This window comes from Schistocerca piceifrons, chromosome 6 (genome assembly GCF_021461385.2).
Source record: "Schistocerca piceifrons isolate TAMUIC-IGC-003096 chromosome 6, iqSchPice1.1, whole genome shotgun sequence".
Taxonomy (NCBI): domain Eukaryota; kingdom Metazoa; phylum Arthropoda; class Insecta; order Orthoptera; family Acrididae; genus Schistocerca; species Schistocerca piceifrons.
In genome coordinates, this window is record NC_060143.1 from 315,379,244 (window position 1) to 315,402,989 (window position 23,746).

Below are 23,746 nucleotides of genomic sequence, written 5' to 3' on the forward strand. Positions count from 1 at the left end.
TAAACAGTGATCGAACATGCATATCTGAATATTTCTAGTTTCATATTCATGTTCTTATATAATAAATGTTAAGGTATAGATGACAATGCACACAGCAAAAGCAATTATACAGGGTTTTATGTTCGGAAAATACCTTTAGGCTGTGCATCTGCATTAACAAATACATTATTCTCTCCACAATTGGTAAAAGGACAAAAAGTTTTTACAGTGAAAAAGCAGGATCGTTCTCAAACTAATGTCTGGCTGCCATTAGCAGAATATGAGTTAATATCCTGAGTATAATCCAGTAAACCACATTATTTCACTTTTCTGCATCCAAGTCCAAGTCATACTGGAATGTTTCACATATGTTACATAAAAGTTAAGGGTAACTGCTAACATCAATAACTGCTGAAAACTTTGTACATGCCAATATTATTAAGCAACAATGAACAAACAGGTACTTTATGGTGACTGAAAATTATGCAACCTTTAACACATGCATTGAATTTGCTCTAACATCAAAACTAAAAAAATTAAACAACAATGGAGCTTTTGACATGATGAATATGCTATAATTTAACAGAAAAGCATTACTATCCACCGAGAACTAGTTTTCAGTTACACTTATGTAGAAAGTTCGTTATAGAGGCTGTTCCTTGCATAAAGTGAGTCACCATTACATAATGCTAAATATCTTTAAAGATATAGAATCGTATAACTGATTAAAACTTTTGTCATCACATGTTCACTTTGGAAATCCTATCTGTAGCACTGCAGTGAATTCACTAGCACTGATTTATAGAAAATAAACTAATCAAAATTATGTAATAGATAAGCTCGATAAATTTTGTACTGAATGACAATACTGCTGCAACAAGACTGTAAAATTACTGATAGTAGCTATTGGCCCCTTTTGGCCATTTCCCGTGTTCTTGCAGGTGAACAGTCATTACAAGTCTATGCAAAAATGGCTCTACAATCAAAACTGGACAACAGATTGTTCTAAATAAATGTCATTGTTAATAACCTTACAGTGTTGGAACAAGAATACCATCATTCAATACACATCTGGAAACTGTGGAGTAAGAATGACAAAAATAAATCAAATCTTTTACATTCAAATTGCATATCACACATTTTACGCAGTAGTTGTACTGTATGTTTCCCCTTTACTTTAGGCCTACAAAGGAAGCACTTGAGATTTTACAGAATAAACTGCTGCACACTGTGTTAAAGAAAAGTGAATGTAGGAGTCAATGAAGTGCACTGAAGGATTACAAAGGTGATTAGAGACAGTATGATTATAAAGAGGCCAGAATGGGAATAAAGAAGCTTTTAACATTTCTTCATCAAGGCCATTAGGTTAATATATCTAACGAAAGTGCTGGCAGGTCGATAGACACACAAACAAACACAAACATACACACAAAATTCAAGCTTTCGCAACCAAAGGTTAATACATATTTAAAAAGCAGGATAAATAACATAGAAAATAAGTAATCTCCTTTCACAGACTATTAACAGACTTACTTTTCAGTTACCATGAATACAGAAGTGTTGTAAAAGGTAGTACATAAATTAACAACTTTTGAGACTACTACAATTTGACTCATTAAATTGCAGTGATGGAATTTTAACATTTACAGAAAAAAGAATAATCAAGTTTTTTCCAAACAACTGAATTCTCTTGAAAAGTCTGAAAACAAAATGCCTTGGCAGTGAAAATTATAAGGAATAAAATGCAATAAAAGAAAAACTTAAGACAGGAGGAGAAAGACAGAGAAACAGAAAAAATAGGCCAAACACAAAGTGCAGCAGGTTGGGGATGGATTGGTTGAGCAGGCTTTAAGGTGCCAAAATATATGGTAATAAGTCCCTCATTCACAAACAAAGACCAAAGATAATGATATTGCTAACCAGATGTAAAACCTGCCCAAGTGTTTTACCACATCATATGGAAAAGTAAGCAAAAGATGGATGGGGAACATTACTTTTCATTTTGATTGAATTTCATATCTTTTTTAGAAGTATTTGTTTGAAAGCACATCACTTATTCAGCTGCTGATGAACATACAATTCTTTATTTATTGCTAAGAGAAACAATAGAAGCCCTAAAACCAGTATTCTGAAACAAGACGGAAGCCTTTAACTATGATTTAGTTGAGTCCACAAAATAGCTGTTTTCCTACTAAGATCTTTGCTCTGAAGGGTGCAATAGTCAACTACAAAAAAGTAGACATTACAAATGTACAGGATGTACTTTTCATTACATCTCTAATTCAGATACATAATATGGCAAGCCAAAAATTCTATTTGTTTGTTTAGGACTATAGAATATCAGTACAAAAACATGTATGGCAGTCTTCCAATAAAATAAGTGAGCAGTGAACAAAATAATGGGGAAGATGAAATAATTATGTCATTTTCAACAACAATATGAATTTAGACTGACTAACTCTGTCTATTAGAAGATATGGCTCTGTGCAATATGCATAGTTTCTGGAAAAAAATTCTCTCATGCTCTGGTAAAGCATCAAGGTAATAAATACAATTCAGATTTGCACAAAACAACAGAGTACCATTATCATACAAAAAACATAGCCTGCAGTGTTACAGAATTATTGTCACACTTAAATCACTAAACAACATACTTAAGCAAGAGTAATACTTTTCTCCTTGATTTTCATGCTACTTTCATGGGACGATCAAGAAGTAAAAGAGAACATTTTGCACCTACAACAGAAATAAAAGATAACGTTACAGCAAACATACAATTGCTTTTTCTTCAACTTTCATAATACATATTGTGTACAATGCAGACAGTTGAAAATTTAAAGTAGTTCCATGAATATATGTGTCATATTGATTCATCCTCTCCCACACCCCCCCCCCCTTTTACACACACACACACACACACACACACACACACACACACACAACACACACACACACAGAGAGAGACAGACAGACGGAGAGGATATAAATTATTTAAAGGTAACAGAATTCCTGTTCACTGTTTTAGCTCATGAATTCATGACACGTTAATAATACACACAAACCGATCATCTCTCCTGGAAACTTTTAGTTACCTTGTTCCAAGTTACACATCAAGGCAACATTATATCACAATGTGCTATAAAACAATAAATAAATGTAACTTATTAACAACATTAATAAATAAAAAAGGATTATCTTGACTCCTTCACATACAAAGAAATTAAAAAAACCATTTGGATCACATCACAAATGATAATAACAAATTAAAATCTTAATATACTCTCAGCCATATGACTCACAATAGCACTTTTAAAACATTATTCATCCAGTTAATGAAATATGCTCGAGATTATCACTGCAATCACCCGGCAAATTTAAATTATAAAGCAACATAACAAATATCCAGTTTAAACACTTCACATCACAGTACACACAATTTCAGACAGTGTGGTTGAGCAATGGCTCTTCCAAGTGTTTAGGTACACTGGCACACGGCAGCAGCCAAAAGATAGGATGACTGCGGCCGCACACTTCTGTGAGAAGTGCCCATTTGTGTTTATGGGGTCTATATGGACCCTGCTGCTGCACCTGTTCCACTGCTGTCTCATCACTGAATATCGCTTGAAACTGATCCACCAAGATTGCAGACACAAACATTCCAAACAGGGCACTTTCCACCACAAGTATCACACAGTGTAAGCTGAAAAATACAAATTATAGTAAATCAACATGGAAGACTTACATGTGCCAATGACAAGAGGCAGCAGCAGCAGCGGAATGAATGAATGGGTTTTGCATAACTTTCAGCTAAATAAATATTCAGTATAAAATAACAGGTCAATCTACCACCCATCTAAGGTTTACACAAAAGTGGGAAATGATTACTGCTAAATGAAAGAAATAAAAGGTGTCACAGCAAAGAGGGAGATGTACAACACAAATAAGATGAAGGTTAAATATTCTTTTGGTGCAGTATCATATGCTACAGCTTAAAGCTAATCATTCTTCATTTTCCATTTAACAGTTTCCATTAATTTAATATTTAATGTAAATTCAACACAAAACTGTCCAACATACCATACAATACGCTGCTCACAGGTATAGTTGAAAAGTTTTCTAAAAAGTGCTACTTTATTCTTCAACATAGCCCCATTTCAAATTCACGTATTTATTAAAGTGACATTCCAGCTTTCTATCTAAGAAAAGTAAGAAGACAATGCTCCCCCGTATTAGGACACAAGCAGAACTGCTACCGAGTCAAGAAGAACTTGTAAGGAGGGAGTATGGGGCACAAAAACAAATGATGGGAAAGATAAGCAGGAAGTTTTATGAGATTGTGCTCTTTTGATCATTGCTAACAATAACATTCAAGCTGGTGTACTATACCTGTAAGTGGTGGTGATCGTGTGAGGTAATGAAAGGGACCAGGTTTCATCAAAATTATCCAATTTCAGAAGTTCCTTCTGCCCACTACCCACTACATTTTAATAAGGCAGTTGCATCGAGGAAATACTATGGAATATACAAAACATGATCTGATTGCAGACTTTAGAGCCATATAATGAGTAATGGAGAGGTCCAAAGGGATATCATTCACCTATAAGATGAAACTGTGCACATGAACTGCTATGTAATAAGTGATTTGAGACCTGGAGTTATGCATTGCACTCTCATTATAATGATTCTGCATTGCTTAATGTAAAGAAGAAAGTATAAGAACAAAATGTGTTTCATGCTATTTCAGTGATTATACCAGAGTTTTTTCCTGCAAATTCACATTGTTTCCGAAACACGAGAGGTTTGTGCTATTTTATTTGAAACACTGGACAAAGTGAATGTACATATTAGTAAATAATTATTGACTGACAACAAATGAATAAAATTTCAATAATGATTCTTTCCACATTGGAGAAGTGATACTGAGAGGAAAGATTCAAAATAATACATAAGTGTAAAGTAACTGATAAAACTAAAGATTGCTTTGAACTTCAGTGCTTTTTTAGATGTGAATCCTACTGGAGGCAGATCCAGTTTGAAAAATGACTCACTCACCTAGCTATAGGGAAACACTTACTTTAATGTGATATCTGAGCCACAGGGATTTTTTCTCCACTCATGCAAATCACTGCCAGATATGAAAAGCACATTGTGTGCTACCATAAACAGGATAGAACCAACCAGGTATGGAATTATATAACAGCAGATAGTAAATGGAATTGCGATAAACAGGAGTGAGAGGACAACTGGAGAAAGCTCAAATGTGATCTGGCAGTAGACCCACCAAGAAAGCGTAAAGATTTGCTCTCCACTGCATTTGCACCTGATACAACGTGAGTGTCTTAATTCTAATAATTAACCAGAAACATACTAACAGATTAGCTACAAAAAAGAAGCCAGGAGATCATGTCAAATTTTAGACCTATTTCTCTACTATGTGTACCTTCAAAATTCTAGAGAAACTTTTTAGAAAACAAGAAATAATACCAAGAAATGACAATACTTAATAAAAAAATCAAAATAAAATTCAGGTCATTGCCAAAATTAGCTGAAGATAAGTAAACCAAAATGTGGCAATGACCAATACTTGCAATTACAACATGATATTGGACTACAATTAATATGAAACTTTTCCCAGCCAATTCCTACAATTTCACTCCAAAAATCATGGCACAGTCAACAATAAACTAACACAGAAACTGGGCCTACAGCCAGAGCCCACAGAAAAGGAAAAACCTGAAGAAAACCATACAATCGGATCTGAAGAGTGGAGTACAGCGACAGCACCACAGATGACAAAACTAATGCAGAAACATTGATGGGTCACTAGGCAGCAGGTGCAAGTGCAGAGGAGCCAAGGCAGATTGTGTGAAAAAATACTAGGAATCAGGGGAACACACGATTACGAAGACAAATACTACAACAGAAAATATGAAAGACATACTATTTGCCGGGCATAATTGACATAATGTGGGAAACTATTTTAAATGTTAACACTCTTTTGAAAATATCAAACTGTAGAAAGGACCAAAGACAGTGGGAAAGGGGGGGAGGGGGGGGGGGGGGGAGAGAAGACAATGGAGGAGGCAATGCACAAACTGTCAAATGGACTGTGTTATCCACTGAAATAATCAAAATAAGCTAAGATTGATTATCAATTTACTATGGGGTGTTGAATATAACTAGGAGACTGCTTTAAAGCATGGTAAATTAGTTTTTCTAGAACAAAGGACATTGCCCTTACACTCCATATTCAACACTGAAAGGTTGGATGAAATTCTGGCAACAGATTGACCCATATCAGAAAAATAGGTACCTAAAGTTGAGCTAGAGCTCAAGCCAGATGTTCCCTAAACCTGACCTCAAATGTTTTACCCCTCTGGCTGATATACTTGTATATGCCATCATTACCGTTGAAGGGTCACCCTTCATTTTTTCACAATGTCTTAACCTCCTCAGATTATTCCAGGGAACAAAATATAACGAGATAATCTTGAGAGCAAAAGCTGTTTGTCAACATGACATGAAATCCTACCAGAGTATTTAACACTATTAAAACTGTCTTAGTGGTACACTTACCTAATAGAACTGCTGTGCTTACACCCTCCTGCCAGTCTGAGGGTGGGATCAGAGAACCTTTAAGATTCTTAAGAGTGATTCTATTGATATTCTGTACAAAGGCACGGCAGTATGCATTAAAAATTTTTACAAATTTTATAACGCGTTATTACCGGTTGAATACTTTCACCAACAGTGGAGTGTTATGCAATCTCAAGAGTATAGCCTGAAAAGCAGCTTGTCTGTAATAGAGAAGGTGACTGGAGTAACCATGTATCACTAAGATCTGCCACGGCATGCTCCCAATAAATATCAAATGTAGAAGAATTATCCTGCAGTGTGACTGCAGGGTCAAAACACAGCAAAGTGTTATTAGTACTACGCACAGTGTTGAACTGCACGCTCACTGAGGTCATCAAGGAGGTGAAGAAAATAAGTACATTCAGAAATGGGTCCTTTATCCAAAAGGAAAACAACAAACCATGACAACAGTACCACTTTGTCTGAAAAAAAAAAAAGGTCAACTCAGTAAATATGTAGTATCTCAGAATAGAATATATTGGCCAATGTGTACAACAAGGGCAAACACACGGCAATCCCTTGTTTCTGGAAAGAGAAATTGGCTCCATATCTAAAATGATAACTCAAGAAGCTGTAAAACATCAGTTCCATCTACTAGCCTCCCAGTGCACTATTTGAGGTTGTCCTTAACAATGCTAACAACATGGTCAGAGGGTATTCTCGAGAATGCATTCTCAATGTCAAACGCGACTATCACTGTACCAGATGGGGGCAAACAACCTCCTAATCAGTTCCTTTCTACTAGAATTACTAAGTGAAATGGTATGCTTAAAATATTTAAATATTCCACAATGAGTTTCTTAAATAGTACCCTGATCCACCCTTGGCATTAATTATGGGTTGTATAGGAAAATCAGACTTGTGTCTCTTAAAACCTCTCCTTAATTTGTGGGTACGAGAATTCATAGGCACTAGAGTGTGTCTTTCTTGCTGTTTAGGGAACAATTTCAAAGGTATGGTTAATAGGAACGAGGTATTTAAATGCAAGGTCAAACTTTCATTTTTCTCTATGATTATCCACAGTGAACTTATAAACCTTACCCACATAGTCTTCTTCGTAGGTAATTACCGCCACCTTTGGCTTATTGGTGTGCACTTTGAGGGCCTCTATCATCTAGTTTTTTTTAAATATTAGTGATAATACGATTTTCAGAAGGAACTGATGAGATCATCTTAAACCCACTCATTTTAGCCAAGTGATGCTCAGTCACTTTATTGGTGTTTACCATTACATTACATTCAACTGTGGTCAACAATTGAATATCATGGGCAAATACTGCATGGGAACCAACAAATCAGCCTCTTATTGTTAAGGATTGTTATGAGGATTGTAGTTACGACCTTTATCAATTAAACTCATTTCTTTCTGATTAAAAGAAATTGTAATTAAGTCTGATACTTTTGCACTAAAACAAATTCTATAGTCAGTAATAATGTTCAGACCCAGCCAAAAGTTTACTTAATGTAATGTCCCCCTATCCAAAACCTCTTCCTAGATGTAGTGGATACATGTCTACATGCTTGCATGCTTGGATACATAAACAGTTTTGACTTAACAACTGCAATAAGTACAGGTGAGAGACACAAATTCTTATTAATATTACTTTCTTTTTCATACAGTGCTCGTATGTCATTTTCTCAAACTAAACAATCATGTAACTGAACTGGATACAGAAGCCGTTTTGCTAAACTGATGTCTTACAAAACTGGGGATGACTGTCTTAAAACACATTTTTAATGAACTAATGTTGCCCAGTCACTTTTGTGAGAGATCTTTTTTCAAATTCAGGGACTTAGAAAATGTTGTAAATTATTTCCTAATCAGTATGTAAGACACACTTTAATGCCCATGAATGCTTGTGCCCATCTCCCTCCTCCAAATCACAGGGTGGTGTTAAGGTATATTAAGTCCTATTTTCTTATATGCACCATAATTAACGACAGGGTTTGACCAGGTTACCTAATTGAGACACTCGAAGTGGAATATTTAAATAACCATTTTAAACATCGTATTTTCACTTAGTACTTCTAGTAGAGAGGTACTGATAAGGAGGTTGAAATGTTCGTCTGTCCCATCTGGTATGGTACTCACATAAATTGACCTTAGCTAGTTTTGATTATCTCAATAATAACCCAATCCGTTTACCAGTTTTTGCATTGTCATCTCCTTTGTCTCCCTCATTGTGTCTTTACAGTCTGATATTTTATAGGTCCCTCTTCTTTTAGCTTTTTCAGAGTATGTAACTTTAACAGTTTCCCACATTGCATCATTTATGCAGTCAAATAGTATTCCATTTATAGTTTATATTTTCTATCTTAGTATTTTACTTTGTAATCTCGTGTGCACACAATTTCTAGTATTTTTCTCACATGGAGTCTGCCCTTGGCTCTTCTACATATGCACCACCTGTCTAGTGACCCATCATTTGTGTCCTCATTAATATGCAGTCAGCCATTGCTCTGCCCTGTAGTCCATTTGTGAGATCCAATGATACAGTTTTCCTCCAGTTTTTTCTTGTGTTCCCTCATTGTGTTGTATCTTTACTATTTATTCATATTCTTTTTTATTTCCAGCTATTCTCCCCCCCCCCCCCCCCCCCTCCCACTTTTACATTAGTTTATTGTAGTCTGTAATAATATTTTTAGAATGGAGGGAAATTATAGGAATTGGGGGAAAATGTCACTTGCATTCAGCACTTTAGGGAATGATGTGATGTTCTTTTTATCTAACATTGTCACTTTCTGGGGTTACTTCTGTGTTTCTTTCTGTTCAGAACTTCAGAAGATGTAACTAATGTTACAAAACTGATCATGCTTTTTAATTATTATAGTGCTGCAGTGGTTCTTTTTACTCAATGTGAAGTTTAGCTGTGGATGTCCATTACACCTTTTGTGTTTGAAGCAGCAACCTTTTCTTTTCAGTACGAAACACTATTGGCCTAGATAGGTAGGAACATACCCTGAGCACATTCCTAGACTTATCAGAAGTTCTGATACCATCAATCATAAAAAAATACTTGGTAAGATTCAACACTGAGAATTTAGGGAGCAGCACATAACTGTATTAAATCATACCCCCCTTGAAAGGAAACAGCGGTGTTTTAAGCTCTAGTACCTTCCGTTCTTCCAGATACACACTGCAGTCCTGACTCCAGACAAGGTGAAGTCCAGAGCAATTCACACACATCACTTCATGCACAGCCTTACCAAAGCAGCTTGTCCACGACACCCAATAGTAGTACGCCCAAAGCACTGGCATTTGAAACACTGCACTGGGTTGGGTACATAAGGCCACACACTTAGGTGAAGGAAACGTGCTTAAACATGTCCCGAAAGTTTTGTGCTATGAAACCATCAGAATAAAGGAGTCTGACTTTACAAGATCGCCATCCGCTCTCTTCATGATATTTTGAACGTCAACTATTGCTTCTAGAGCCCACTCATCTTTCACGTCCTCCCTGGGAATGTCTACCAGATCCCTATACGTCACAGCACCTTTGCTGTAATTCAAGGTGGTGTGCAGCTCAGTTTCGATGGTATATTCCCTCAGGCAATGTGCATTCTGTAGGTTCTTAAACTTGTTAGGAACTAGCAGTTTCCACCAACAGTGTCATTACGCAACTGCTTAACAGATTTTAAACTGAAAGCAATGCCTTCTGAATACAGAAAGGCTATACTTTCTCAAAGAGGACCTCTTTCCTTTTGACAGTTAAAAACATCCTGACTGTCAGCACGTGTTCTGTTACTAGACCTGAAACTCAGATTTCACTCCTGAATCAGGAGGACAGGCTACAGGAGCCCTCTTATTCAACTAGGTGTTGGTACCTATCAGCGACCTACCCTTTCAGCTGGGAGAAGGAAAAGAACATTTCGGAGGATCCATTTCGGACCCATGAGCACCTATGGAAATAAGGGTCCACTCAAACAGAGCCCCCCCCCCCCCCCCCATGCCTCAGGAAGCCTTATAGAACTGAGGCGTGGCAGGTTCCTCAGAGGCTGTCAGCTAGTGACTGTTCCCCTGCAACAGCCATGCACATCATCAGCACACGGCACACCTTGAGATTGAGTGCTTTTTATAGAGGTTTATACCATCCTCGCAATCTACACTGTCAAGCCAAGAACCCCATTCCCTGAGACACACAATATTCCACCGCCACACCATATGGTGGTTGCTGAAGCATGTCCAGAGGTTACGGTGACAGGACTGGAAGCACAAGCCCGCAGCTCAGGAACCCCCAGGAGTCTCCAAGCCTGTACTTGGCAAATAAATGCTGAACCCTTGAGGAAAGCGGGTTTTTAATTTTAAAATAAACATAAAAATAGAGGAAGATATGTTTCACTGTTATCATGCAGGCCAATGCAAGAGAGGTCTTAATGAAAGGTGCATTCTGTATCATTACACTGAAGCCTTTGTCCTCAAAAACAAAATGAAAGAACTCAACTTGTTCAGTGATGCATGCAGAAGGTAAAATCATGATCATGGTTATGAGAATGTTACTATGTGTCACTTATCCCCAAATCCAGCCATTTTGGTCAATTTAAAATTTATGCAACAAAAACAAAGTGGAACAACAGAGTTTCAAATGTGGTATATCCCTTTTTACAAAAAGGTTGTCATATCAGCCGAAACAATGGGAAAACACACTATAAAACTAGAATGAAACAATGGGAAAATCCACTAGAAAACTACAATGAAGTATTGCTTAAGCCGCCAGTTTCTGTACTGTGAGTACAGTTCAGAAAAGAAAGGGCACATATTTGCTAAGCCCTATATCAAATGAGTAAGTCAATACCAGTACATCAGTGAAAGCCTGGTCATATTTCACCCACGAGGACATTTGGCTTCCTCAAACAGAAGCATGTGATAGGAAGGTTTCCATAAACACAAAAATCTAAATATTTAGAAACTACTTATGTATATTACAAATCCAAAGTATCAAGTCTTATCAATCAGCTGAAAATGTGACCTACCACAGAAGTGAAGGAAATTTACTGAAAAGTACTAGAACCAACATTTTGTATTGATTTTTGTATGGACTTACAGAAGTTTTATGAACATTTAATAGTTAGAGAGACCTAAAAAAAGAAAAAAGAAGCATTTGGTTATCACGTAAATGTACTTCGCAATGTGATTACACATGTAATACGCATTTTTCTGTGTAACAGGATACTAAGGACAGATTAAATGCTTTATATTACATTTATTGCACTCTACATATGGCCACTGATTAATTATAACTTCTTAATTTTATGTAAGTTAAATTAAGGGGGGTAGGATGTCAAACGGGCCGACTTTGAGCAGGAGAGGCACCACAGGACATTTTATTTTCTACTGTCTACACTTTTACAAATAAATTCATAAAACTTTGTCAGCATGACCAGGAAGGATTCAGGATTCGCACTCATAGCAGTGGAAGTGCAAAAACATAACAAAATAAATTTTTTTTTAGATATGAAACTTCATGATTTTTTCACTTACTGTTGGCTGCATTTGCTGCTATAGGTACATTTTTCTTCACAAGTAAGAGAGATTCTTTGATGAATTTTGCACAGCATACAAACCATACTTACAGGTGTATTAAACTCTAGAATTTTTCAAATTTATTAAAAACTGTGGTAAAAATTGAGCTAATTAACTAAAAAAAATTTGATTTTTTCCTAAACATAAAGTTTAAAACGCAACAGCTCATTCATTTTTTCATAAATTAAATAGGTTCTAGAGTTTCAGACACCTGTAAGTATGGTTCATATGCTGCACAAAATTCATCGATCAGTCTCTATTACTTATGAAGAAAAGTGTACCTGTAGCAACAAATGCTGCCAATAGTAAGTGAAAAAAATGATGAAATTTCACATGAAAAAAAATTATTTTGTTATGTTTTTGAACTTCCGCTGCTACTTCCTGAATCCTTCCTGGTCATGCTGATGAAGTTTTATGAATTTACTTTTAAAAGTATACACAGTGGAAATTAAAATGTCCTGTGGTGCCTCTCCTGCTCCAAATCGGCCCATTCAACGTCCTACCACCCTTAAGGCCTTAAAAGATATTTACTAACATAAGTGGTGAACTCCAGGTGATAATCATTGCAATTAGGAATATTTTTCAAATAAGGTAATATTACAATCTCTCAGTTTAGGAAACTGAATTGTTCCACATGGCTAAAAGAAATTCTACCATTAAATTAAAGATGTGGCATGGAATATTTATTTCTCCTAAATAATTTTGGAATTTCAGAATTAAATGATTCCATTGTTATATTAAAATTTTCCAATGAAACTATGAACTTCATGTAAATCATGTTTCAACACTCACATTCTACTCTGCTTTACTGTCACTTCATTACTGCATTCTGGGCAGTCCATTACCCATGAAACTATCACAAGAATAATTGCATACGCTGCTAGGGCACCAACGTAAACCAGGAACTGGATGAAATACTTCTGGTTTTGCTCTCCAACACAATTATTTATCCTGAGGACAAAAATGGTTACAGAATAAAATCTGTGAGGTGTACATAACACTATTTGGTGGGATTAGATTATGTTCATTGATAAGATATAGATATCTCTCTCTCTCTCTCTCTCTCTCTCTCTCTCTCTCTCTCTCTCTCTCTCTCTCACACACACACACACACACACACACACACACACACACACACACACACACACACAATACACTGAATAAAAGCTCAAAATGTCTGCCCTATTTTCTTTCCAATAGTAATAAAAGACTTAACAGCCCCCCCCCCCCCCAACATTCATTCTAAGTACCTGAAAGCTATTCCATTGCAACAAACAGTTCACACCAAGTACTTAGCACCATCTGGCTTAAAATTTAAGTTAAGGTTCAATGATTCACAGTCAAGGTCATTAGGGACTGTAGGATAATAGGAATAAAAATTCAAAGCGGTAAAATGCTGCTTGCTGGGCAAGATGCCTCTCTGTTGCAAAGTAGTAACTGTCATCATTACAAATTAATGTCCACCAAGATAAAAGCTTCTCAAATTAGTAATTCATAACATGGAATATTATAAAACTCTACTATTCTGTCTAATTACTTACCTATAGCAACTTGTCAACAATGCTGTATTAGCATATTTCTGAATGATTTTGTGATCTGTCAAAGGCATTTGACTGTGTAAATCACAATATCCTTTTAAGTAATTAGAATATTATAGTGTAACAGGAAATGCTGCAAAATGGTTCAAATCTTATATCTCTGGCAGGAAACAAAGGGTGTTATTAGGAAAGAGACACGTATCAAGCTATCAGGCATCATCCAACTGGGAACTAATCACATGTGGGGTCCCACAAGGTTCCATTTTAGGGCCCTTTTTCTTGTGTGTATCAATGACCTTTCATCAGTAACATTACCAGATGCCAAGTTTGTTTCATTTGCCAATGATACAAACATTGCAATAAATAGCAAATCAAGTGTAGTCATAGAAAGATCAGCTAATAAAATATTTGTGGACATTAATCGCTGGTTCCTAGCCAATTCCTTGTCACTAAACTTTGAAAAACACACTACAGGCAGTTCAGAACTTGTAAGGGGTGTCCCACGAGTATATGCCTAACATATGATGACAAGCAGATAATAAATTCAACTGGAAAAAGCACACCACAGAACTGCTGAAGCGTCTGAACAAATCTCTATTTGCAATGCGAATTGTGTCAGACATAGGGGATATAAAAATGAAAAAGCTGGCATACTATGCTTACTTTCATTCCATAATGTCATATGGGATTATTTTTTGGGGTAATTCATCAAACCAAGCTAAAGTTTTCTGGGCACAAAAACATGCAGTAAGAGTTCCATGTGATGTGAACTCAAGAACATCCTGCAGAAGCCTGTTTAAGGAACTAGAGATACTAACTACTGCTTCCCAATATATTTATTCTTTAATGACATTAGTCATTAAAAATATATCACTTTTTAAAACCAACAGCTCAATTCATGGAATCAATACTAGAAATAAGAATCTTCACAAGGATTTAAAGTCACTTAGTCTTGTACAAAAAGGTGTGCATTATTCAGGAATACACATTTTCAATAACTTACCACCAGCCATAAAAAGCTTAACAATCAATGAAATTCAGTTTAAGAGAAGCCTAAAGGATTTATTGGTGGCCAACTCTTACGCCATTGATGAATTTCTCAGTAGAACCAATTGATTTGTTCATGTATATAAGTACAATATAACTTCTGCACAATTTCAGTGCAATAATGTGTTTATTGTTAATATTTTAGTAGATGTATTACAAGTTTATTACCCTATAAATAAATAAAAAAAATTTTATTTTTAATTCAGTGCATTAGTATTTGTAAAATGATTCTTTCATATATTGTTCATTAAAAATGACAATCATTCCACTTGGGACCTGTGGACTGGTACATTAGCTTATTTGTTTGAGTTGTAAATATTTGTCATGTATTGTTTTTCTGACATGTTCTACATCCTGGAGGACCTCCTCACTATGGATCAACTGCAATGAAAGTAAATCTAATCTAATGTAATCTGAACCACTTTACCATCTCCATGAATAAAAATGTGATTTTTGATGGTTCCTTGTCATTTCTGTTTGCTCTGATCAATATCAAGCATTTGTCTTTCATGAATTTATTCTTCGTTTAAGAATGTGTAGCATCATTACAAACTTGTTACGGACAAAGGTGTATCCTTTCTTAATTTAATCTCTTCATAGTTTGCTTGTTCTTTCGACCTTTTCGAAACTAGGAATGAACTGCTACAAATTCATTCTATTATGTTCACTAATCCCAAAAAATTGGCTCTTTAATCTCACAAAATGAAGTTTACTTGTTGACAATAAGTTTCAGGAACATCACCCATCAGGGAGAGGAGCCTGAATCCTCAACAACTTTTTGGGAATTATATTCCTGTTACAGCCAAAGATAAAACTGTTTTATGCGCAAGTGACCAATTCGGAAAAAAATTTCGAAATTGCTTATTAAAAGAAGCACTAGCACATTACTTCCATTTGCATTTAGTAAACTCTATAAAGATTCATAAGGTACTCCAATTACATATTCACAAATTAATTCTGTGACTCTTCAATGTTACCTAATCTCCTCTTCTGTAGATTTAAGAAAAATGCGACAACTCTAACCTAGTGAGTAAAATATTAATGTCACAAAAACTGGGGAATATAAATCTAACCCATCAGGTGTAGAAGCAAAAATCACAAAAATAAAGTTGTACTGCAGAAGTCATCTTCCATTAAGACAATGCATCTGTCCACAAAAATGTCTCGGCAATGGAAAAATTGTGAGATCTCCACTATGAAGTGTTGGAACATCCATCCTTTCCCCCAAATTTGGTTCCTTCGACCTCCATCTCTTCCTAAAACAAAGTCTTCCTCCCTAGTCAACTAAGAAGCAGTTGCAGCTGTAGATGAGTATTTTGCAGCACTTTCATAGGAACACTACACATATGGAACAAGATCTCTGGAACATTGATGGACGAGTTGCACTAATGTTAGGAAATGAAACTGAATAAAAACGAAAGGTCTTTGAAAAATAAATTCTCATTTTCACTATAAGGTGGACAATTTTTCAGACCACCTTCGCATTGCAACTTACACTCACCTGAACCAGCAAACTGTATTCAAAGCCTTGGTCTGCACCTACCATTCATAACCCCGGCCCCCACTTCTCTCCATTATCAAACTGATAATTCTTTGATGCCTCAAAGGCATGTCCTACTAACCTATACCTTATTTTAGTCAAGCTGTATCAATCTCCCCCCCCCCCCCCCCCCTTTCCAACTCAATATGGAATAGAATGACTCTCCATCCAAGATAATTTCCTATGTTCTCCCTACCAAAAAATCCTCAATGTCGTTTGATACCTCACATGCCCATACCTTTGACATTAAGCATAGATTTAGTACTGTGTCAAATACTTTCCAAGAAATACAGCATCTACCTGACTGCCTTGATTCAAATATTCCAAAGATTAGATGATAATTGCTGGACAGAGGCATCCTCTCTCCATTAGCAGAGATGTTAGAGATTCCCATAGCCAGATAGGGCAGAGATTAGTCCATACTGAGAGGATGAGAAGTGTTCCCTCACAGAGGAGACTAATTGTTCCCAATAACCTCTCTTCATTTTTCAGTTAAAATTTTTGTTCTCCTTCAACCCCCTCCCATTCCTTCTTTTGAAGTCTTTTAAAGTAAATTGTCCACTGATGTGTGATGGTATGGAATTGGAACACACTACTGTGATCTCTACTAGCCTCTGCTACTTCTTTAGACATTCAAGGTCAGACTTCTGTTGGGGGATGTCCAAGAGAAGGTAACTGTTTCATCTGTGGAAGGTAACTGTTTCATCTGCAGCACATATGACAGTAGCAGCAGCAGCAGCATGTTTTATTGGCTGGCTGACTGCTTTGTCAACGTTTAGCTGTGCTTCAGAGTTTAAGACTTGCCAGTTGACTCACCTAAGAGCCCAGTGTCATACTTTCAACAGTGGCAGGGATAATATAATTGAGAAAAGGTCACTATTGTAGAGGTTTCTATCAATGTTCTGGTGGGTCACAGGGCAAGGCTAGGGCAGTATAACTGTGTAAGCCATTGTCTAGTAAGTACTATAGGCAGACTTAAATGCAACAAAGCTCTCATTTTATGAAGCAGATTTTTTTACTGTCACAGTTTAAATCTCCCAACACTGCAAAAATGAGTGATGCAGATATTAGCGTCAGTGTTACTGAGAAACAGCTAAAATGGCTGAAATTGGATAACATTTAGGATGCGATGGAATTGCAGTCATATTCGATAGAGAATTTGTGCCCAAGTTAACGCCTTTCATAGCCACAACATTCTGTAAATACCTTTAACAAAAAGGGATTAACGGAGATTCCAATACCACCAATCTGCTTTGACCAATGACATTACCACATGTATTAAACATGGCAACCCAGGCATCAATCATAACACACACAAAAATACAAATACCATGCAAATCAATACACTAACTAAACCCAACAAAATCAGTGGGAGAACTGTGGGGAATAAGGGATTTTGGGCAGGAACAAACTAAAAATTCAATAATAAAAACAAAAGGATGATTTAAGACGCAACACTGCAAAACACTTGAAATGCCAAAAAATAAACCCAACAAAACCATACAAAACACACCATAAGATCAAGTTATCCCAGTCTCCAGTTAACCTGTATACCTCAACCCAAGACCAGAATAACCCCCTCCCCCCCCCCCCCAAACTATAAAAGCTGTTATCCCAATCTCCATTTCAGCTATACAGCACACTCAGACCAGGACACCAGTAAACTACAAAAACTGGTAGGCTATCCAATCCACCCACACAGCTCAACATTATGGAATAAGTGCACTTACGGTGTTGGCAGCTTTTCTGTTGCATGCTGCAGTTGGTAATTGTATGCACAGTGAAAGACGAGAAGTGAACATGACATCATGATGAAACTGATAGGACAAAATGGTGAAACTTATGATAAATTAGTTTTCGATGAACGTCAAAAGTGGATCAATGTTCTTTAATTAAATCATGGGAATAGGTAGGTAGATCAATATCTGTTGTAAATACAGTCGCACATTTGATATATTAATCAGTGATCCACCAACCTTCGCCTATGATTTAATTAAGAACACTGATCCACTTTCACAGTGGTTACACAGAGATCTAAGAGTACAGTTTAAATTTTACAGCATATCGTGTTTTATATGACAACATTTTGCAGAATATATTCTATTGTGTCATTATGTTATTTCATACACTCCACATAATTATGACTGCAGCACACTAAACGGTACAATAACATACCTCACAGACACATCGCACCACATAATTGAACTACTACAGCACACCACCTCGTCATGCACCATTCTCTCTACAAAAACATTTCACTTCCACTCCAAAACAGTGATGCTCGATGATGTTACACAACACATCGCAGCACAGCGCAACTACTTCACAGGTCAAAGCAGACTGTTGGGATCCCACATCCAAGGATACCAACCAAAAACCATGCTCAGTGGCTGGAAGACGGAACATGTCACACTCTTCTACATAACGTATGGCAGAAGTAAACAACAACATTTATCTAATATAACAGATTTGTCTATTGTAGAATCTTACAATATGCTATGAGCTCAATAATAATGTATCTCAAACAGAATTTAATATGCTTCACACGAATTAGCAGGCATTCCAGAAAGTTCCAGTTCACATCACAAGATGGCCCACTTTCAACATGTTCTGTGCATCCGCCTTCTAGTAAGTCTAGATGACCAATAAGATACAGTCTGTCACCAGACATCTTGATGTGAATAGCACCAGACAGAGAAAACTGTCACGTCCAAACTGTGATGTACACATACTTCAGTAGTGTTGCAATTTTACTGATTGTCATCCACAGCAACATCTCTTAAGAGTCAGCAACAGAAGTTTGTAACAGTATACAAGGAAGGCACACCGCCGCCCAATCCTATCGCTCTCTCTTCTCTGTAGAGAGACCTTCCAATGTGAAGTACACTATAATAGTAACCTCAGACTTTTTGAAAATCATGAACATATCTGTAATGAAATGCTACCAGTGGGGGAGGGGGGGGGAGAGGGGGAGGGAAATCTGCATAAACTTCCTGTCAGATGTAAGAGTCACTCCTGGAATTGGTCAATTCTTACAAATACCAGATTGTGTAGACATTAAGCAGAATGATCACATAGGCTCACTCAATGGTGAAGCAGAGGGTAAACTGGTTCTCTGGTAAGAGACTGGGAAAATAACCAGTCTATGAAGCAGACTGCTTATAAAACCCTTGTGTGACCTATCATAATACTGCTCAAGTACATGGAACCTGTACCAAATGGCTAACAAACCATGGAGAAGGCTCCTGGAAATGATGATGAACCTGAACTGCTAGATGTTTTACAATGGATAGGAACTACTCCACATAAAGCTACAAACAGTTTCACGAGCCAGTCTTAGGCTGACGAATCTTTTAACATACAAAAGCCTGCTACTGTAGAGACTGCGAAGAATAGATTGTACTACTTCCAAAACATACATAGGTGTCTAAGCAATCATTCTCCCCATACTGCATATGTGAATGACACAAGAAATGGATAACATTTGCAACACACTTCTCTGAGGTTTGCAGTGTATGTAAGTAGATGTAAAAAGAGAGAGCTGGGACACAAAAAACGAAGTCTGTCATTTTGTATCTTGGAAGTACATTAAACAGGCGAGTATATTTCCATCAGTGGCAGTATGATACACGTCGATTTATAATTAAGGGAAAAGGAGAAATTGTTTTAAAGCAAAATATCTTTGCAATAGAAGAAGCACCTATACACGGCTAGCATTGTCACAGTTCTCTAGCGAGAATACTTCACGAGGTAATGATGCATAATTTAATAAAGTATTTATTCTCAAAACATTTGAAGAGAAAATACTATGTAAAAATATCAAAAATATTTAGTACTTCGCAACTCTCACTGGAAGTTTTACATACTGAATTATTACGATACATGCCCAGTAATAAGTAACGGCCAAGATCGCAACAACCTATCAAAACAGTTTTCACCTGAACTTTGGGGGGCACGTCTACCTATCTACAAATCTCCAAGTTGTTCACAAATTCACATTAATGATACAAAACAATGTTGAAAATGCAGAACACTCACCATGGACAATGATGGTCCATTCTGCGTATACAACGTTTGCAAATTCGACAGTGATGCGCTCTTGGTGGTCGGTAGGTTTCACATCTTGTACACACAGTCCAATCCTCTCGCTGTAGTGAATTCTGTGACCCTGGACATTCAGGCGATCACAGCAGATTTGTTCAAGGTCGTAGCTACATAAACTAATATTACACTTCACGTATATGCGCATAACATACCTGAATGAATGTCAGAAAAATCGACTCTGTTCTGAGGTAACGGAACAACGCCAGGGTCCGAACAAACTGCTTTCAAATGTGCCATCCCAAGCAGAAAAACAATTGTATTGAAGAGTACAACATGGAATGGTCCCCAAAGACTGAAACATGCGTGTTATTAGAAAATACAAACGTGAACATATTAACCAAAACATTAATGAAACGTCAGTTTCATGGCTTCTCGTGCGTACGAAACCAAGAGTGCGAACGAATAACAACATCTACCTGTTTTGCATAGTCTGTAGAATAATCCATCTTACTACTACGTAATCTGCATAAAGCACAGCCACATATGTCATCAAAATACATACAATACCACAAGGATCTCTAACAAATACTGTCATCGTACACCCCCACCAGTCAACTACATATCTTCCCTAACGCACAGTTTATCTTTGGAGTTAGCGCGTGAGATAGATGCACAATTCAATAAGAATTATATCATCATCTAAACTTGCTATAGAATTAGAAATAAACGTTTCAGATAGTTTCACGCAATTCTAAATCAGTTATGCAGATAAAGCGTTTCATGTCCTATTTCTGAGGCCAATTTGCTGGTCGCCGTTGTGAATTCGCAATACAGAAACATATATCTGCGATTTAGGTGACAATAAAATTTCAGTACTGAAACAAGAAACTGTTAATGAAGTATAAACATCTGTTTATAAGCATTACTGTCATTTTGCTTCATGCGACAGGTTTGCACTGAATATTCATACAGAAATGTCGGATGCAACTGAAAGTGATATAGAAGGGCTACCTACAGATGGCGAGGAGTCATTTTCGAGCGAAAATTTGGAAGAGGAGAGTAGTTATGGCCTAGAGGAGGAAGACGAAGAGGAACTTCAAGAGGTTTTGCTCTCAGAAGATTTTATCTCTACGCCCTATCTAAGTGAAAACAGCACAGTCCCAGAAAATATAGTAGAGTTCAAGTATCCTTTTCATATTAAGTGTAATGGTTATTAACTGAATATCGTTTCTTTCAATATTATTTTCGCACGCAAAAAACTTGGTTCTATTGAAATTAGAAAACTTAATTATTCTGAGACGTTACGTATACTAAACGCAATATGTCTAATTCTGATTTCGTCGAGGTAAAATAGAAGAAACTGTTATAAAAGTGTCTTTTACTACCTTTCTCACGTTTCCTTCCTCCGATTTACACTCAGTCCCTTTCTTTTTTACGTAACTTGGGTGATGTTGTGATAGTTACTTCGTTTACTAGATGTCCACATGGTTTATCTTGTTCAAATCGAAGCTGGACGTTTGCTAAAATAGGCCATAGCTACAAATCGGTAATTTTGTATCATTGATATTACGATTCCTGTCACCTGAATAATTTGCCAGGTGTTGAGGCAGTCACTTTTCCATATTCAAACACACGAAAGAAGTTATAGATGAAGTTATATATTCACAAGTTAGAAATGGAACGTTAGGTACTCCTGTTCATTCAATTTTTTCTCTTCCAGGGAAGGAATAGGAAAGAAACAGGAGACTAGGCATCCAGACATGCTTTATCTCAAGTACTTCCAAAATTCATTATTGGTATTCCAAGACACACTTTGCTAGAATGAAAAATTAACAGAGTGCCGATTTTTAGTTCGAAAGTGTCTTAACTGGAAGTGGTGTTTTGCCTCTGAGTTAGTCACATAAATTTAGGCAATAGTTCATTATTAACCAGAATTTCTGATAGTTTTATATCATAACTTTTCTTGTTAAATTTGGTTATATTCAACAGATTACAAGACTTCTCAGTACAAATTTTTCTTAACACTACAGTTTTATTTGATGAACATGTAAAAATGTAAAGGTATATGTAAATATTTGAATGTAAAAATTTAGCTGGCTTTTACACGTTCTTGTCTTGTTCATGTATAGCAAATAGTTGATATCAGTTGGTAGCTGTTGAACATATTTCATCATTATATCTTTTTGTGCATGTCATACTGAGTCCAGGGAGAAAAACACGCGATTAAAATCCATAACTGATGTTTCATTTTACTAACAAGGCGGAAACTCAATAAACTTCATTTGATCCAAGGAAGCTGACAATGAACCATGGCTGAACCTTGTCCTTATTGGTGATGTTATTTGTGGTGGTTTGCCATTAAATGAATTTGGGTAAATCCCAAGAATGATTGCCTATCGAAGTTGGAGGGATCCAAGCGATACATATCGAAGTTATGATACTAAATCTCGTGGCGCACGTTATGATAAATTACTTGTGATCGTCATTTGCATCAGTTTTGCGTTGTTTCCTCAGTTTGAGTGCATTACATTCCCGCCATAATTGTTTGTGACAGTTTCTCTTCATAGCGAGTGTAATGTGTGCTCTCAAGTTTCTTCTGCGGATTGCCTCACATGGAAAACTCTAATTCCATGCATATGCAGTGTAGACAAATGTTTGACTTTTTTGCAGGAAATATGGACTTCTGCCAGACGACAACAGGAGGGACTGTGGTGCTGCGAAGTCTGTGAAACGGTTTAAGAGGAGTGCGGACACCGAGATTCCGTTGAAATTTCATTGCGGACTTTGTGGAAAGTGAACCAGCATCAGGAAAAATACGTGGTTCGAGTCCTCTAATTTGTCGATTCAGACAAGCGTAATTTTTGTGTCGTGCTGGATTCGAGATTATACTCAACAAGCCACAGTATACTCCGCAAGCCACAGCATCAGAAACTGAACTATAGGCGAATACCGTCAGTGATTACTTCGGGTTTTGCCGAGAAGTGTGCTACGTCATAGTGACAAATGACAGTGTGTCAACTGGTGGACCGAATAAAATAGTGGAAGTAGACGAGTTTCACATTTCTAGACGAAAGAATCAGAGAGGACGACCTTCTAAAAGTGAAGTAGATCATATTTGGGTTTTTGGTGGTATAGAAATGGTCACGCAAGTGTTTCGTTATCAGGGTATTGTCGCGAGACAAGGTCACTTTAGCGGGGCTTATAAAGCATTTCATACTGCCTGGACAAAAAGTCATCACAGACGGGTTTCAGTCATACCAGTCTCAAAGCTGAAAGCCTCGAGCACGAACTTGTGAACTACTCTGACGAGTTTGTCTCTTCAGACGACGCCAGTGTCCATACCCAGAACATTGAACGCCTGTGGAAGTCTGCCAAGTCAACCATAAAAAGAGAAGGACGACTACGACAGAGGGACGAACTGTATTTATTCCAGTACCTATA

At 36.8% G+C, this 23,746-nt stretch overlaps 1 protein-coding gene across 1 annotated transcript; it reads right to left on the minus strand.

Annotated features, from left to right (window-relative positions):
• Positions 1 to 1,494: 1,494 nt before the first annotated feature.
• LOC124802573 (palmitoyltransferase ZDHHC3) lies at positions 1,495 to 20,927 on the minus strand. The gene is made up of 5 exons (XM_047263445.1): positions 20,782 to 20,927; positions 20,518 to 20,657; positions 20,300 to 20,429; positions 12,929 to 13,087; positions 1,495 to 3,679 (listed from the first exon to the last, which is right to left on the minus strand). Exons 1-5 carry the CDS (start codon positions 20,898 to 20,900, stop codon positions 3,418 to 3,420), a joined length of 810 nt encoding a protein of 269 aa, XP_047119401.1. The 5' UTR covers positions 20,901 to 20,927; the 3' UTR covers positions 1,495 to 3,417.
• Between the last annotated feature and the right edge of the window lie 2,819 nt (positions 20,928 to 23,746).

Coding starts and splice junctions, on each gene's coding strand:
- LOC124802573 (XM_047263445.1), bottom strand. CDS start 20,900: ATGACAGTATTTGTTAGAGATCCTTGTGGTATTGTATGTATTTTGATG. Junction 20,658..20,781: donor CTACAGACTATGCAAAACAG/GTAGATGTTGTT, acceptor CGCATGTTTCAG/TCTTTGGGGACCATTCCATG. Junction 20,430..20,517: donor TTTTTCTGACATTCATTCAG/GTATGTTATGCG, acceptor CTGAATGTCCAG/GGTCACAGAATTCACTACAG.